The 12,040-nt window shown below is 42.6% G+C and overlaps 1 protein-coding gene across 41 annotated transcripts in view; it reads right to left on the bottom strand.

Annotated features, from left to right (window-relative positions):
• The window catches only part of RIMS1 (regulating synaptic membrane exocytosis 1), a 515,627-nt gene that overhangs the window by 227,891 nt on the left and 275,696 nt on the right, over positions 1-12,040 (bottom strand). The window contains exon 1 of one of the 41 annotated variants that reach the window (XM_065587996.1): positions 2,378-2,670. The exons of 39 other annotated variants lie outside the window; for them this stretch is intronic. In XM_065587996.1, coding sequence (XP_065444068.1) covers positions 2,378-2,429 — 52 coding nt within the window. In that variant the 5' untranslated portion in view covers positions 2,430-2,670. Of the gene's footprint in view, positions 1-2,377; positions 2,671-12,040 lie in introns of those variants that run through there. One more of the 41 variants, XM_065587995.1, reaches the window with a different exon arrangement.

Below are 12,040 nucleotides of genomic sequence, written 5' to 3'. Positions count from 1 at the left end.
CTTGAGATCATTGCTTCTTGTTATGTCATCTGCCACCACTGAGAACAGTTGAGCTCCATCCTCTTTGGAACCCCCCTTCAGGTAGTTGAAGGCTGCTATCAAATCCCCCCTCACTTTTCTCTTCTGCAGACTAAACAAGCCCAGTTGCCTCTGCCGCTCCTCGTAAGTCATGTGCCCCAGCCCCCTGATCATTTTCATTGACCTCCGCTGGACTCTCTCCAATTTGTCCACATCCTTTCTGTAGTGGTGGTGGGGGAGGGGGGGGGCTGTTCAACCTCTTCCATCCAATTTTACTCTCTAAAGTCTGCCCTAGGCTACTTCATCCATTCACATGGCTTTATTTATCCCTATGTCTTCATCCCCCAGGTTTACCTCTCCACACCTTTCCCTCCATTCAGACTGAGAACTCTGATTGTCTCTGACATATCTTTTTTTATGTCCTCCCACCAGCCCAAATACAACATGTTATGCGACCTCTTTCCTCCTTTACTGTTGACAATTTCACAATACTCCCTGTTCTACAGACACTAAATATTTGGGTCATTTTTAACTTGTCTCTCTTTATACTGACACATAGACACTGTCACTAAATCATGCCAATTTTATCAGCACAATTTCTCCAAAATATGTACATTCCTCTCCATCACTACTACTTGTACAGGCTTTGATGACCTAGCACCTGGACTTCTGCAATCTCCACCTCTTTGGCCCTCCTGAAATTTGCCTTACTCTCACCTCTAACTCATCTCCTAAAAAAATATTTACCTTGTCCACCACTACAACACCCTCTCTCTCTCCCCTTCAAGGCCCTCCACAACTTGCCTCCTTTTGACATAACTGTTCATCACCTATCCCACATCTGAAGGTGCTTATCTGAGTGTCCCTTTTGGGCTTTTCTACACTGGGGTGAAATTCTGGCTCCACTGATGTTAACAGCAAAATTTCCATTGATTTCAGTTAGATCGGGATTTCACAGCAGGATTTTTAATTGTTTTAACATGTTAACTAACATGATTGAAATCTTAGAAAAGACAAACTCTGTGTGATCTTCCATTTCCTCCTCCATGCTTTTTTTCATGCAACCATTATACATGAAATCCCCTTCCTGATCCCAACTACTAGGCCTCCATCTTCTCCTTTACATCACTTCTCTCAGAGCCCAGGTCATAGAAGTCATAGAATATCAGGGTTAGAAGGGACATCAGGAGGTCATCTAGTCCAAGCCCCTGCTCAAAGCAGGACCAATCCCCAGACAGATTTTTGCCCCAGATCCCTAAATGGTCCCCCTCAAGGATTGAACTCACAACCGTGGGTTTATCAAACCAATGCTCAAACCACTGAGCTATCCCTCCCACCACTCACAACCTCAGCAGGTCAACTGGCTCGGGCTCGCACTACAGAGCTAAAAGTGGCACTGTAGATGTTCCCACTCAGGTTGGACTCTGGGCTCTGAAACCCGGGGGGGGGGGGAGGGGGGGGCAGGGGGAGGAGGGAGGCTCTCAGAGCCCAGGTGAAGGCCAAAGTGAAAGTATCTACACTGCTATTTTTAGACCTGCAGCGCAAGTCCCACAAGCCCAAGTCAGTTAAACCAGTCTTTGAGATTCCCTGTTCAGGGGGTTGTTTTGCAGCATACACGTACCCTAAGTAACTGCACAATCGTTTTGTTTTTACTTTTACATTTCCCTCTCTGAGCCTTACCTGTGTAGTTATCACCTCCTAATCTTGTCCTAATTTTGACAGTAAATTCTTTAGGAGATGGACTCTGCCCTTCACTGTTTCATAACGTACGATGCATATATATGGTGCTATATAAGTAATAACTTATTATTAAATCATCATAATCATGAATTAAATTAATGTGCCTTTGTTTTACACACATTGCTATAAAATATTTTCTAAAATAATACACAACATAAAAATATAGAAGCACATTCCATTTTGAATAAGTGAAGGCTATGAAATCTATTAAACACAGCATGATTCAGGGGACACATCAATTGTCTTCTGCCAAACAGATTAACTAAAAATAATACACCTGAATAACTATTAGTTTCCTGAAGGTCAATCTTCTGAATTCTTTATCCATGACTTCTCCAACATGCAATATATTTATGAGTCAATGAGATTGCTATTATTGTTTTTCAGAAATGCATTTAAATTTTGGTATGTGTTTTCTAAATTCACATTCTTGTCTGAAAAATCGTGCCACATAATATCACTAATGTACCAAATTATATTTACTATACATGCTTTTAAAACAAGAATGTAACTGAAAAACAGATTTAAAACAGGACATGACCTTTCCCCCACTCAAACTGCATATATGAAATATTTTACATACATATATAATATCAGTGCTATAGTACCAATTGTTTACCTGTCCCTGACTGCAACGTGTGGAGTAGAAACTGGAGAAACCCAGCAAACATAGCAGCATCAGCAACAGAGTGGTTAAATAAGCACAACTGGCATCTAGCAGATTGCCGAAGTCCAGCTTGCAATAATCGCAAACCCGTAATGCAATCAAAAATCCACTTTAGTGCAAAGGAAAGTCCCTATGGTCCTTGCATTCTGATTGTAAACCAGATTATTGTGCAGTGTTAAATATTCTACAATGGTGAGACCAAGCAAGCCTGTAAGAGCTGTTGTCATCAAAACAAATCGCTGCAGTGTAGTGCTAGCATCGATTACTGCATTAGTCTATACATGCTCAGTACAATGATAAAGAGACTTATAGGAGCCATTAATGATTTTAAGAGTCCACAGTTAACTGTCTCATGAAACAAGATGCAAAAATGCTGCATCCTCTCTGCAGACAGTTTGAAATAAATGTTGTGTCCCCTTAAAGCTGACACAGAGAAACAGTGTCAAGCTCAGGCATCAAAATAATCAATTCCATTGCTGCAGCTATTATTTCTGTTTAGCAGTATTACACTGAGTTTTAATGGACTATTTAAGCACAGCGGCATGTAAAAGAAATTATGCAAAACTTCTCAACCTGTTCTAATAAATCTTAGAGTTATTTCTACTAAAATAAATATATAATACTACATCTAGTCATGTATCACCATTATAAATTATGGGTATATTTCATGATTTTTAATATAGGTAAAGAGAAATGGGAATATGTATATCTTTGGGATTTTTTTAAAGCAAGCTTATTCATTAAAGGAACCATTTCAGGTCAATTTTGGCCAAACATGTAATTTAAGCTTTTCCCAAACCTGAAAACAACAAAAATGTTTCCTTCATGGAAACAGTTTTGTTCTTTAGTATAATAATAAACGTATGTCTGCAGTAAATTAGATGTTGCAGAATTATAATAGTGTGAAATTGTCTAGAAACTAAAGTGGAATTAACTAATTATTTTTATCTCCACAGATAGAGAAAAACAGTAAATATAAAAAAATTAAGTAAATTAGATTTTTACAATTCTTTCATCTTTAATAATACAAAGTTATTGGTAGCACGGAATGTATATATTTAATGTAGTAATTAAATTACTGTAAAACCCCTGTAATTCTTGGTCATATGACCAAAAATACACATGGAATATTGCTTTAGACATGCTTTCTCATCTCGTAAATACTCCAGAAGCAATAGTTGACACCTCATGCCATTACTGACATAAAGTGTGGCCAATGGGATAATATTAGCAGCAAGAAGATTAGGATATTCTGACCCTGTACTTCTCCCTGACAGGCCACTGATAGGGAGATGAGCTGGTCCAGATGGCCGCTGGAAGAGAGAGATACCAGCTTTGAAGTATCCTGGAGGAGACAGGAAATGACCCAGACATCCACTGACCAGGGAGCAGAGTCCAGCTTTTCTTCTGAAAACATTTCTTGCGGAAGGATCAAAAGAAAGACCTCCTCCAGAGGATATGATAGTTCACAGAGTCCATCTCTCCTCCAAAGACACTACCTGATCCTCTTTCCTGGAGTCTTAATATTCCCCTGAAAACTTTCCCTATTCCAAAAAGATGCTTCTGCTGGCACTGGGTGATGGGAAGAGAAAGATGCCAAGAGCCTGCCCTTGTTTTCAAAATAAGAGGTTATGCTAGGAATTCAGAGAGCTTCAGAGTCTTTCCCCCAATAAATAAATCTATTGGAGAAACCAAATGGGAGAAGGGAATCCCCACAAAGTTAATGACATTAATACAAAAACTTGGTCTCGGAGGTAACTTCAAAAAATGGGGTAAAATTATAACCTTCAGTTATATATTCTGCCCTCAACCTTTGGCTTTGAGCAGCGTGGCATACATAAATTATGCATTTTAGCCTTGCCAAGTATTTTACAGTTACTTTCGTCTGAAATAGGTGATACTTGCAGGTATGTGCATGTGCTCTTATTACTTCCAAGGGCATTCTGCAACAAATTATAATAAATCCTGCATCGAAAAAATAAAAATTCTGCACACAATATTTTAAAATTCTGCAAATTTTATTTGTCAAATAAATGTGGAGGCTCCAGCATGGCAATGGGGAGCACAGGCCATTGGCTGCACAGAGGTGGGAGATCACTGTGCAGCTCCCCCTCAGCAATGAGGTTGCACCCAACCCTGACACAGTGCAAGGACTGGGCTGCCAGAAACACCCGAGGGGCCTGCCCGTGTGCCAGGTGCACCAGGTGTGGGCAGGCCGACTCAGCAAGGCAGGATCCAAGTGTGGAGGGGCTTAGTGTGTGGGGGATCCAGATGTGGATTGAGAGGGTTCTGTGTGGGGCAATCTGGGTGTGGGTGGCTCAGTGTGGGATCTGGCTATGGTAGGATCTGGATGCACAGGGGCTTCTTCAGGGTTTCTGGGTGCAACAGTAATAGGACTCTTCAGGGGATGCAGGTGAAAGTGATTGGGGCTCAGCAGAGGGGGGGGACTGGATGTGGGAGAAATAGAGCTCTGCAGGGGAGCATGGGTGTGGGTGGCAAGGTGGAGGTCCAGATGCAGCTGGTTGGGGTTTGGTGGGGTGGGGATCTGGGTGCGGGTGGTTTGTTGGGGTGGTCCAGGTGCAGGGGGAGTGGGGTTCATCGGAGAGGGTTCTGAGTGTGGTGGAGTGAGGCTCAGCGGGAGGGTCTGTGTATGAGGGGTCTGGATGCACAGGGGTTGGGCGGATGGGGGAGCATCTCCCTGTACATGGATCCCTCCCTCTGCAGCTGAGGAGTGATGTGTGCAGGAAGCAGGGGGAGGGAGGGATTGAGGGCCAGTTTGCAGAGGTTCCTTCAGCCAGGGGAGAAATCTGAGGGTGTGTCTGACCCGAGCCATGGATGCCGTGCAAGGGAAGAGGAAGTCCCGTCCTCCCCAGCCCAGCTGGGACTACCAGCTGAGCCCGGTGCAGGGTAGTAGCCACCAGCCGGGTCTTCCCCAGTCCCGCCTCCTGCCCCACAGTGATTTACCTCTCTGCTGGCTGCCCAAAACATACTGCTAGAGAGGGTTGCATGACTGCTCTTGTAGCTTCCCTTTGCTTCCCTGTCAGAAAGTCATTTTTCTGCGGAGAAGCAAGGAAATATGTGGGGGACATAAATTCTCTGCATGTGCAGTATAGATATCAATGGTACAATATACACAGGCTGTAGCTGTGGCTCACATTCGTACCATCATATATTAGTTTCACTATAATCCTTCCTGGTAATATACTATTCTAAAACTTCATTTACATAGTATTTCATCTGTATTTATAAAATTTCTGACAGGTTTCTGCAAAAGAAAAAAATGACTGGATAAATTCAGAGATTTCCTAGTCTGCTGTTACATTAACATTGTTAATTTTTAAGAAGTCTAATTCCTGGATTTAGTTTAAATTGTGAGTTGGGATGAAAATGTAGTACTTCTCTGAAACAAGTTATTACTTACATTTACAGTGCAGTAACAACATGATAACGATTGTTAGGACACAACCAAACACTTTCACCTAATATTAATCTCCAGAAAGACTCCTTTGAACTATGGGAAGACACATGATAGTCAGACATTCTTTCCCCTACATTCTGCATCAATTGTAATGAACTCCTCCACATTCTCTCCTGTCAAAAAGCAAGTGTTAGACCTTGTTCTACATGCGTCGAGAATCATTACATTGTACTACAGGTACTATCATTTATCAGTTTCAGCCAATCAGCACAAAGGAATGCCATATGGTAACCTACCTAAACTGCATAACAGTTTTCAGTACATGAACAACATCCCAATACCTGTGCTCTGAACCCACTCAATTCACCACTGATCCACACAAAAAAGTTAAGTTTCTGATTTCACCCTACTTTTCACTAATGCTTTTCCAAACTGATCAACTTCTCTTCCAGTTAAATAAGAAACATTTTATGCCAATTACATCTCAATTAATAATTACATATGTCAATATTACTAAGAGCCATTGAGAGTGTTTGCTGCTAAAATGGCAATAACTATATTATGGGGAAATGAACCCAGTAGTCATGGAGTTTATTAACCCAGGATACAGTTGCTATCTCATTCCTTATGTTATCAAACCTACAGTCTGTAAAATTCATTAATTAATGCAGATCATATTGAATGTTTTTGAACATTTTCTGGATCCAACAGATCTCGTTCAGGACTTCATATGAATTCCAGCTATGGAATAACCAGGAATAGACATTTTACAAAGTCAAGCTGAGTAGAGCTGGTAGCTCAACAAAATAGGCTGTTTCATGGAGATTATCAGTTTTGACAAACATATGATCAGGCGGGCTTTGGGGTCCATGGTAGAGAAAAAAAAAAAAGACTTGCTCTGATGCTCTGTAGCTAGGTGGTTGAGGTACTTACCTGGGATGAGGAAGACCTATGTTCAAGTTCCTATGTGGCCTGATTGAGAGTTCTTCATCCCAGCTCATTCTGAATCAGCCACAGCAGTGACTTGACCCATGGGTCTTCTGCATTCCAGCCCACTGCCCTAACCCCTGTCTTTCTCTCTCTCTCATCAGAGCCCTCTACACAATTCTGTTCTCACAAAAACAGCTGGAAGCTTTTGTTTCCATTCCAATGTGGAACAGAAACAGATTTCAAAACCTCAAACATTGCATCCTCTGGACACTTAGCACTAACTAATTTAGAGAATCAGATTCAGACTAGAGCTAATAGCAGTTGTCTGTCTATATGGTAGATAAAGTGAGAAGGAGGAAATGAAACAGATGTATTATTGCAGCCCTCGGCTGTTTGTTCTTTTAAATCAGCAGCTGACACTTCTTCCAACTTTTGGCAGGGAAAGACATATGCAGTACACAAACTGCAGATCAAAAGGAAGGTATTCTTATTCAGGTGAATAAAAAGCTCCAGTTTTTAAATAAAGTTTACGCCTTTCTTCACCATGTCCTGCCGCTCCAAATCAATGTAAACTTATAAAAATATATGTAAAAGACTAGTTTCCCACCACTCTTGCACATTTCAGAATTCAAAAGTTTGCAGATCTGATAAATCAGGAGCAGGAGGGAACAAATTCTCTAACAGGGCAGTAGTAATGTACAAAGGGAAGTCTCATTTGGATGAGTACTCAGAGCATTACTGAAAAAGCACAGCCATATAAAGGAAGACTTGGATCAAGTGCCAGTACATAATTACTTAGCCGATACAGGACAGCTGCTGTATTCCATCCCAGTCAGTGAGAAAGGAGCTGAGAACAGACCACTTGCTTCATTAAGTTTCGCCACTTCTCTTTCTCTACCTCAAGCAACTCTAGATCACCTGTTTTCTCACCTACATTGACAAAGAGAACTCAAAAAGGAGAATCTCCTCTTGGTAAAATGTTCATCAGCCCACAAGCTGGTTATTTTACATTCATTCTTATTAATTCCTTTTGTTAATTAAAACAAAAGAATTGCAAAATATTATGTGGCTTGCTGAAAATAAAGTTTTTATCAGAGCTCTACTTATTTCCTCAAAGCTTCTATATTCATTTTTGCACAGGGCACCAGCACCTACTCTCAGTGGCAGACTCTACACCTAGAAGGAAGAGAGTAGTAGTAGTAGTGAATATGGGCCTGCAAGGTCCCCTGGAGGCAGAGGATTAAGCTGTTCTGAGATATGTAGCCCCAAGGGCTGTCCCCCTCCTGATCTGTGTGGAGCAAAGCAGCCCCAGTACCTTATCTTGGGGTAGGCCATGCTCTTGAGAGCAAGGTGCAGACAGAGATGGGGAACAACAGCTGTGGAGCAGCAGCAGGCTTTCAGAAGCTCAAAAGCTCTCTGACCTCAGCAATGCCAATTTTCCTCAACTTTTCATTGTATCTGACTGATGAGAGAACTTTACCTGGCAGGAGGAAATGGGGAGTAACTGTGGATGAGGTGAGTTATATGGAGAGAAATAAAGAGGGAATTAGGGAGCTGAGGTTATTTCACTACCTCCAAGGTAAGCACTGGTGGCCTCTTTCCCCCCTGCTCCCAGCTAGGAACACTGCACCAAACCACGTGGAGCATGGATGGGCTACAGAAGCCCGAGCTACAGAACTGTTAGTGCAGTTGAGGAGGAACAGGTATTCCTTGTGTTGTCACTGTGAATCACTTTCACAGCTTTCCATTCCTGATGTCAGACATATTTCTCAAACAACATAACATAACTTGTCAATAAAGACTAGAGCAAAGAACCACATTTGGAAAGGAAAAATCAAATGCACAAATGGGAAATAACTGGCTAGGCAGATGAAATTTAATGTTGATAAATGCAAAGTAATGCAAATTGGAAAACATAATCCTAACTATACGTATACAATGATGGGGTCTAAATTAGCTGTTACCACTCAAGAAAGAGTCATTGTGGATAGTTCTCTGAAGTCACCCACTCAATGTGCAGTGGCAGTCAAAAAAGCAAACAGAATGTTGGGAATCATCAAGAAAGGCAGAATAAGACAGAATAATAAGACAGAAAATATCATATTGCCTATATATAAATCCATGGTACGCCCACACCTTGAATCCTGCGTGCAGATGTGGTCGCCCCATCTCAAAAAAGATATATTGGAATTGGAAAAGGTTCAGAAAAGGACAACAAAAATGATTAGGGGAATAGAACGGCTTCCGTATGAGGAGACTGGGACTTTTCAGCTTGGAAAAGAGGCGACTAAGGGGGGATATGATAGAGGTCTATAAAATCATGAGTGGTATAGAGAAAGTAAATAAGGAAGTGCTATTTACTCTTGCTCATAATACAAGAACAAGGGGCCACCAAATGAAATTAATAGGTAGCAGGTTTAAAACAAACACAAGAAAGTATTTTTTTCATGCAACACGCTGTCAACCTCTGGAACTCCTTGCCAGAAGGTGCTGTGAAGGCCAATACTATAACGGGATTCAAAAGGGAGCTAGATAGATTCATGGAAGATAGGTCCATCAATGACTATTACCCAGAATGGGCAGGAATGGTGTCCCTAGCCTGTTTGCCAGAAGCTGGGATTGGGTGCCAGGGCATGGATCACTTGATGATAACCTGTCTGTTCATTCCCTTTGGGGCACCTGCCATTGGCCACTGTCAGAGGACAGGATGCTGGGCTTGATGGACCTTTGGTCTGACCCAGTATGGCCATTCTTATGGTCTTAATACGGCTGACTACTGCTGAAGGATATAGTAGATCACAAATTGAATATGAGTTAACAGTATAACACAGTCGTGAAAAAGACAAATATCATTCTAGAGTGTATAAAGAAATGTTGTATGTAAGACATAGGATGTGATTGTCTCACTCTACTCAGCACTGGTGAGGCCTCAACTGGAATACTGTGTCCAGTTCTGGGCACCGCACTTTAAGGAAGATGCAGACAAATTAGAGAGCATCCAGAGGAGAGCTACAAAAATGATTCAGAAAACCTGACCAATGGGGAAAGGAAAAATAGGGCATTTCTCAGTTTTGAGAAAAGAAGACTGAGGGGGGGACCTGATAACAGACTTCATGAGTGTTAAGGGTTGTTCTAAAGAGGACGGTGTTCTCCACATCCACGGAAGGTAGGACAAGAAGGCATAGGCTTAATTTGCAGTAAGGAAGATTTAGGTTGGTTATTAGGACAAACTTAACTATACACATGGGCAGCAGAACCAGGGAGGCTAACATTGCTGCAATGGAAAGGTTGCAGAGGGGAATCTGTGTTTAGACCCTCGATATCTTACAGAAGAGAGAGTGAGACTCAGCCATGTTTTACACATGGGAGAAGCTGGAAATAAGTGGGATCTGGAGAAGGGTCTGGAGAAGCCACCGTGAGATTGGTCTTGTCACCAGGGAACAGGTAGGACTGGCCCAGCCCAGTCCCACCTTCAAGCCACTGCAGGTCCTGGCAGAGACACCCAGCCTGCAGGAGAGACAGGAGCTCATGCACCAGTCACCAGGGTCACCAGGGAATGGGGTATGGTGAGAAGCACAGGGAACTGGGTACAAGCCACCCAGAAAAGACCATAGAAACCACAGTAGTAACTACCAGGACCTCCCTTCCCAGCCTGGAGCCTGCTTTTCCCCTCCTCCAAATCTCGGCAGCTATTCCTCGCTCCCCATCCTATTCCCTACTCCCCCAGCTATCAGGATAGTTAAGTAGTGGAATAGGTTACCAAAGAAAATTGTAGAATTATCGTCTTTGGAAGTTTTTAAGAACATGTTGGACAAACACCTGTCAAGGATGGGCTTGACTCAGTGCCTGGGGAATGGACTAAATGACCTCTTAAGATCCTTTCCAGCCCTATAGTTCTAGGATTCTATCTCCCATTTAATTGTTTAACAGTTTCCTCCTTTACTATCATATGTGTGCTTTTCTTAACACCATCCTTTCTCTTCCTCTCATCTCCTCCTTTCCGCCCCTCCCCCCACAAAAAGCCCACCTTCCCTCTATATCCTCTATCTTCCATGCCACTTGCTAAAAAAAAAAAAAAAAAAAAAAAAAATCACAGCTGGAGTACCACTAGGACAGAGCTCTCCAAACTGGGGCACGTCCCCCTAGGGGAATGGGGAGGACCATTTAGGGGCGCACGGCTGGGGCTGGGCCAACCGCCACAGGTGGTGGGGAGGGTACACCACCCAGCTCCACTCCTGGCTGCTGGCCCCACGCCTGGGGCTCTGCTTCTGGCCCTGAGTCCAGGGCCTCGGCTGCTGGCCTTGGTCTCGGTCTCGGCCCCGCCCCGATCCCCAGCTGTGGCCCCAGCCTCGGCCCCCTTACCTCTGTCCATACCCCCTCCCCAAAGCCACAGACCCGCTCCTGGTCCCGGCTCAGCAGGGGTGTGCGGACAGGGGTAAGGGGGGCATGACCCTGAAAAGTTTGGGGACCACAGCACTAGGATAACATAATATCCTTATCCCTGTTCTCCTTACTGTGACGCTGTAGAAAAAGAAAGATGACCATGTTTACACTAATGTTATCACCACTGATGCACAATTGAGATAAATCTTATACAAAGTATGTCTTGTAAGATATCAGTGAAAAAGTTACAATCTGCTAAGTGTTATTATCCTGTTTAAATGTGTGTATCACCATTGTGTATGAAGTTATGAAATTTTGCTGTATGCTAGTTACTAAACATATTGTGTTCCTGGGTAACACTCACAGGACAGATTTACATCAAGACTAGCCAGCCATGTATTGATGGGCCATTAAAGAGAATCAATTATTTCACTGTGCCCTTCCCATGGATTCCTCCGAGAGCATATGGACAATGGAGGCCCAGTGACTCAGCAGGGCACATAGAACATGTGATTGAGACAATAAGTTTCCATGCATATGGACTGGGGGCATAAATTGTGACATCATCTACTTGCCTCTTTCCTGCTCCACACCTCTGGACTGTAATTTCTAACAAAGGGAGTTTGAAACAATGGACTGAGGACTCCAATTGTTTGGATGTACCAGAGAGACTTATTACAAACTGGCAGATTTAATATCACTGCTATTATCCTGATCTACGGATTCTGAAATGAACTGTAATATATATGATTCATGTTAACCATTTAATAACTCTTCTTTTCTTTTATCAACTAATTTTTAGTCAGTTTGGCTGCAGCATGGTATTTGCTGATCCTGAAGTACATTGACCTGGGGTGAGTGTCTGTTTTTTTGGAACTGAAAGA

This window comes from Chrysemys picta, chromosome 3, assembly GCF_011386835.1.
Source record: "Chrysemys picta bellii isolate R12L10 chromosome 3, ASM1138683v2, whole genome shotgun sequence".
NCBI lineage: Eukaryota > Metazoa > Chordata > Testudines > Emydidae > Chrysemys > Chrysemys picta.
Note: the sequence above shows the minus strand (reverse complement) of the source record. Positions and strands in the feature narration are given on the sequence as shown.